General features: G+C 47.8%; 1 protein-coding gene across 1 annotated transcript; it reads left to right on the top strand.

Moving 5' to 3' along the window:
• Nucleotides 1–375: 375 nt before the first annotated feature.
• LOC113907046 (R3H domain-containing protein 2-like) lies at nucleotides 376–5,158 on the top strand. The gene is given in 5 exon segments (XM_027565939.1): nucleotides 376–429; nucleotides 501–522; nucleotides 3,029–3,152; nucleotides 3,154–3,359; nucleotides 3,362–5,158. Coding segments are annotated over 5 exon segments (2,142 nt in total). The 3' UTR covers nucleotides 5,098–5,158.
• The last annotated feature ends 238 nt before the right edge of the window (nucleotides 5,159–5,396 follow it).

The raw sequence follows: 5,396 nt of genomic DNA, 5'->3' as shown, positions 1-5,396 counted from the left end.
AGTAAAAATTATCCATAAATTGTTCTCTCTGTTATGAATAAAAAAAAATCCTGCTCAGCATACTCAGTTACAGTTAAAAAAATCAACACAGTGTACTATATTCATTATGGACATATTTGGGGGGATTTAGAAGTATTTAAGTGGACCATATATATGTCCACCAAAGAGAACAAGGAGGAAGAGAAAAAAGAGAGATGCTGCCAATAACTGCAAGCTCAGTGGGGACTGGAATCCTCTCTCTATAGCCAGCTTTCTAAATTTATAAGACAAACATGTATTTGAGTGTTCAGGCCTTGCATCGTAGGGCCATAAAGCTGCACATTACCCTTGTACTGACCACATGGCCAGTGTGACAAAGAACTACACCCAATGACAATGGGAAATAAATCCTATGAAAGTGGATGTGGGACAAATGCTAGAACAGAGCTGGTAAGTGAGTTATAGCTGACCTAGTAGCATAAGGAGACTATAAACTGGGTGTAATACTTTTTCTACTCTAGGGTCACATGTTCAGCAACAGAGGTAACCTATAGTTGAAGGTTGGAAAAGTGACTTCTCTAGCCATTAAGCTCCTCCTTGAATTATTTCTTCTGATTCAAATGTGCACAATATACATTAAAGAACTAATTAGAAGGGAATTTCTGGGTGTTTTGAAAACACTTTTATACAAGTTAGGGCATAATCATGATCAAGTGGTTGAATACATTCAAAAAAGTTTATTTTTTTTTTCCTGTCTGAATACCTTGAAGCAAGCGTAAATTGCTTGGATGAGACAGAAGGAAAAATAAGGTCTTTTTACATTTTTTTTCTATGAAAATGATGCTCATCTTTTGGTTATCTATCTTGATGGGGAGGAGCAGCAGTGTGGAACATCCAGGATGCCTGATGATCATAAAGTCACGATGCTTGTGAATAATTTAGATGCTATCTATTTGAGTAGCTTCACGTTCTCGGTAATATTTTGCTTCAGTGCACGTTATGATGAGTTTGCATTCTCTGTGTACACGCCATCTACGTGATAAGGGAACATATCCAGGAAGATATAGTATGGTTAGCAGTAGCCTACCAATGGGTAATACACAGAGCAGACAACCTGTGTCCTTAAGACACAGTTGGCATTAAATATACATGAATCTGCTGATGTGATTGCAGGCTAGGCAAGAATGTTATTTTTGTTACTATCAGGTACAGTTATATTCTTTTAACTACATTTAAGAGAACTCAAAAAAAACTTACCTCTGCAAGTATATTGCAAAATTTTGCATTTATTGCTCAAACAGAACCAAAACTATCTAAGGAAAAGTACCAGGCTACTAGACAAAGTAATGCTCAAAATTCTCCAAGCCAGGTTTCAAAAGTACATGAACTGTGAAATTCCAGATGTTCAAGCTTGATTTAGAAAATCCAGAGGAATCAGAGATCAAATTGCCAAACATCTATTGAATCATCAAAAAAGCAAGAGAATTCCAGAAAAACATATAGGTCTGCTTTTTTTGACTTAGAAAAAGTCTTTGACTGTGTGGATCATAGCAAACTGTGGAAAATTCTTAAAGAGAAGGGAATACCAGATGACCCCACCTGTCTCCTGAAAAATTTGTATACAGGTCAAGAAGCAGCAGTTAGAACCGGACATGGAAAAACGGACAAGGTTCCAAATCAGCAAAGGATTACATCAAGGCTGTATATTGTCACCCTGCTTATTTAACTTATATGCAGAGTACATCATGAGAAATGTTGGGCTGGAGGAAGTACAAGCTAGAATCAAGATTCCTGTGAGAAATATCAATAACCTAAGGAATGCAGATGACACCACCCTTATGGCAGAAAGTGAAGAACTAAAGAGCTCTTGATGAAAATGCAAGAGGAGAGTGAAAAACTTGGCTTAAAGTTCGACATTCAGAAAACTAAGGTCATGGCATCCAGTCCCATCATTTCATGGCAAATAGATGCAGAGACAATGGAAACAGTGAGAGATTTTATTTGGGGGGTCTCCAAAATTACTGCAGATGGTGACTGCAGCCATGAAATTAAAAGCCCCTTGCTCCTTGGAAGGAAAGTTATGACCAACTTGCTGCTGCTGCTGCTGCTAAGTCACTTCAGTTGTGTCTGACTCTGTGCGACCCCACAGACTGCAGCCCACCAGGCTCCCCCGTCCCTGGGATTCTCCAGGCAAGAACACTGGAGTGGGATGCCACTTCCTTCTCCACTGTATGAAAGTGAAAAGTCAAAGTGAAGTTGCTCAGTCATGTCGGACCCTCAGCGACCCCATGGACTGTAGCCTTCCAGGCTCCTCCATCCATGGGATTTTCCAGGCAAGAGTACTGGAGTGGGCTGCCATTGCCTTCTCCGATGACCAACCTAGACAGCATATTAAAAGGCAGAGATATTACTTTGCCAACAAAAGTCAGTCTAGTCAAAGCTATTGTTTTTCTAGTGGTCGTAGGACTTTCCTGTAGCTGAAATGGTAAAAGAACCTGCCTGTAATGCAGGAGACCAGGGTTCGATCCCTGGGTTGGGAAGTTCCCCTGGGGAAGGAAATGGCAATCCACTCCAGTATTCTTGCCTGGATAATTCCATGGACAGAGAAATCTGTTGGGTTACAGTCCATGGGGTTGCAAAGAGTCATATACAACTGAGCGATTAACACACACACACACGTATGGATGTGAGAATTGGGATTATAAAGAAAGTTAAGCACAAAAGAATCGATGCTTTTGAATTGTGGTGTTGGAGAAGACTCTTGAGGGTCCCTTGGACTGTAAGGAGATCCAACAAGTCCATCCTAAAGGAAATCAGTCCTGAATATTCACTGGAAGGACTGATGCTGAAGCTGAAACTCCAATACTTTGCCCACTGATGCAAAGAACTGACTCATTGGAAAAGACCCTGATGCTGGGAAAGATTGAAGGCAGGAGGAGAAGGGGACAACAAAGGATGAGATGGTTGGATAGCATCTCTTACTCGATAGACATGAGTTTGAGCAAGCTCCAGGAGTTGGTGATGAACAGGGAAGCCTGGCATGCTGCAGTCCATGGGGTCGCAAACAGTCGGGCAGAACGGAGCAATGGATATCTAAATGACATCAGGGGGAACCGTGAGGGGCTGAGCCGCACCTCAAGCAGCTGCCAGAGCAGCACAGACAGCGAACTCAAATCCCTGGAGCAGCACGGACTCCGATGGCTCTCTCCGGAGCATGCGGCCCCCTGTCACCAAAGCCAGCAGCTTCAGTGGAATCTCCATCCTCACCCGGGGTGACAGCATTGGGAGCAGCAAAGGTGGCAGTGCAGGAAGGATTTCCAGGCCAGGTATGGCACTAGGTGCCCCAGAAGTGTGCAACCAGGTCACCTCATCCCAGTCTGTCTGGGCCTTCTCCCTTGTACTGCCCAACAACAGAAGCAGCAGCAACTTCCTGCTCTCCCACCCATGCCTCAACAACAGCCACCCTTGAATAATCACATGATTTCACAGGCAGATGATCTCAGCAACCCCTTTGGACAAATGAGCCTTAGTCGCCAAGGTTCTACTGAAGCAGCTGACCCATCCTCAGCTCTGTTCCAGTCCCCACTTATCTCCCAGCACCCTCAGCAGACTAGCTTCATCATGGCTTCTACAGGGCAGCCCCTCCCTACTTCCAACTATTCCACCTTTAGCCATGCACCACCTACTCAGCAAGTCCTGCCACCCCAGGGCTACATGCAGCCCCCTCAACAGACCCAGGTGTCTTACTGTTCCCCTGGACAGTACCCCAACTCCAACCAGCAATACCGACCTCTGTCTCACCCGGTGGCATACAGCCCCCAGCGTGGTCAGCAGCTGCCTCAGCCATCCCAGAAGCCTGGTTTACAGCCCATGATGCCTAACCAGCAGCAAGCGGCTTACCAAGGCATGATTGGGGTCCAGCAGCCACAGAACCAGGGCCTGCTCAGCAACCAGAGGAGCGGCATTGGGGGCCAGATGCAAGGCCTGGTGGTTCAGTACACTCCACTGCCTTCTTACCAAGTCCCAGTGGGTAATGACTCACAAAATATGGTCCAGCCACCTTTCCAGCAACCCATGCTGGTCCCTGCAAGCCAATCTGTGCAGGGGGCCCTCCCAGCAGGGGGTGTTCCAGTGTATTACAGCATGATCCCGCCAGCTCAGCAGAATGGTACAAGCCCTTCTGTGGGGTTTCTGCAGCCTCCTGGCTCTGAGCAGTACCAGATGCCTCAGTCTCCCTCCCCCTGCAGTCCACCACAGATGCCACAGCAGTACTCAGGAGTGTCACCTTCTGGACCAGGTGTGGTGGTCATGCAGCTGAATGTCCCTAATGGACCCCAGCCTCCCCAGAACCCATCCATGGTCCAGTGGAGTCACTGTAAATATTACAGCATGGACCAGCGGGGTCAGAAACCTGGAGACCTGTACAGTCCTGAGAGCAGCCCCCAGGCCAACACACAGATGAGCAGCAGCCCTGTCATATCTCCTACTCAGTCTCCAGCACCCTCTCCTGTCACCAGCCTCAGCAACGTCTGCACAGGACTTAGTCCCCTTCCTGTCCTCACACAGTTCCCCCGGCCTGGAGGTCCCGCACAGGGTGATGGTCGCTATTCCCTCTTGGGCCAGCCGTTACAGTACAATCTGTCCATCTGTCCTCCCCTGCTCCATGGCCAGTCAGCTTACTCGGTGCACCAGGGACAGAGCGGATTGAAGCATGGAAATCGGAGCAAGAGACAAGCACTCAAATCTGCCTCCACTGACTTGGGGACAACAGACGTTGTTCTGGGACGGGTACTGGAGGTGACAGATCTCCCGGAGGGCATCACCCGTACCGAGGCAGACAAACACTTCACTCAGCTTGCCATGTCCGGTGCCAAGATCCAGTGGCTCAAGGATGCTCAGGGGCTGCCCGGTGGGGGTGGGGGGGACAACGGTGGGACTGCTGAGAATGGCCGCCACTCGGACCTCGCTGCCTTGTACACCATTGTGGCTGTGTTCCCCAGCCCCCTGGCTGCTCAGAATGCCTCCCTTCGCCTCAACAACTCTGTGAGTCGCTTCAAACTTCGAGTGGCCAAAAAGAACTATGACCTGAGGATCCTGGAGGGAGCCAGCTCCCAATAAATGGAGAAGAGAAGGGACCAGCATGGCAGGGGTGGGGGCAGGGTGGAGGGGGTCAAGAGGTCCTGTCAGACCACAGACAGAGGCAGAAAGTAAGATAAGGTCTACAGACAGACACGAAACTGGAGCCTAAGACAGTGGGATGAAGATGGAAACAGACAAACACTCACACTGGCACTGGACTTTCTCACTCCCCTGCCAAGGCTCCCTCTGGTTCCCTGGTTGGCCCATGTCCGCTTCCCTCTCTTTCCCATCCTCTTCTATCATTTTTTATCTCTTCTCTCACCATGAAATCAATGCAT

Source organism: Bos indicus x Bos taurus, chromosome 16 (assembly GCF_003369695.1).
Source record: "Bos indicus x Bos taurus breed Angus x Brahman F1 hybrid chromosome 16, Bos_hybrid_MaternalHap_v2.0, whole genome shotgun sequence".
Lineage (NCBI taxonomy): Eukaryota > Metazoa > Chordata > Mammalia > Artiodactyla > Bovidae > Bos > Bos indicus x Bos taurus.
The sequence above is the reverse complement of the archived record's forward strand: the minus strand, read 5'-3'. Positions and strand labels throughout refer to the sequence as shown.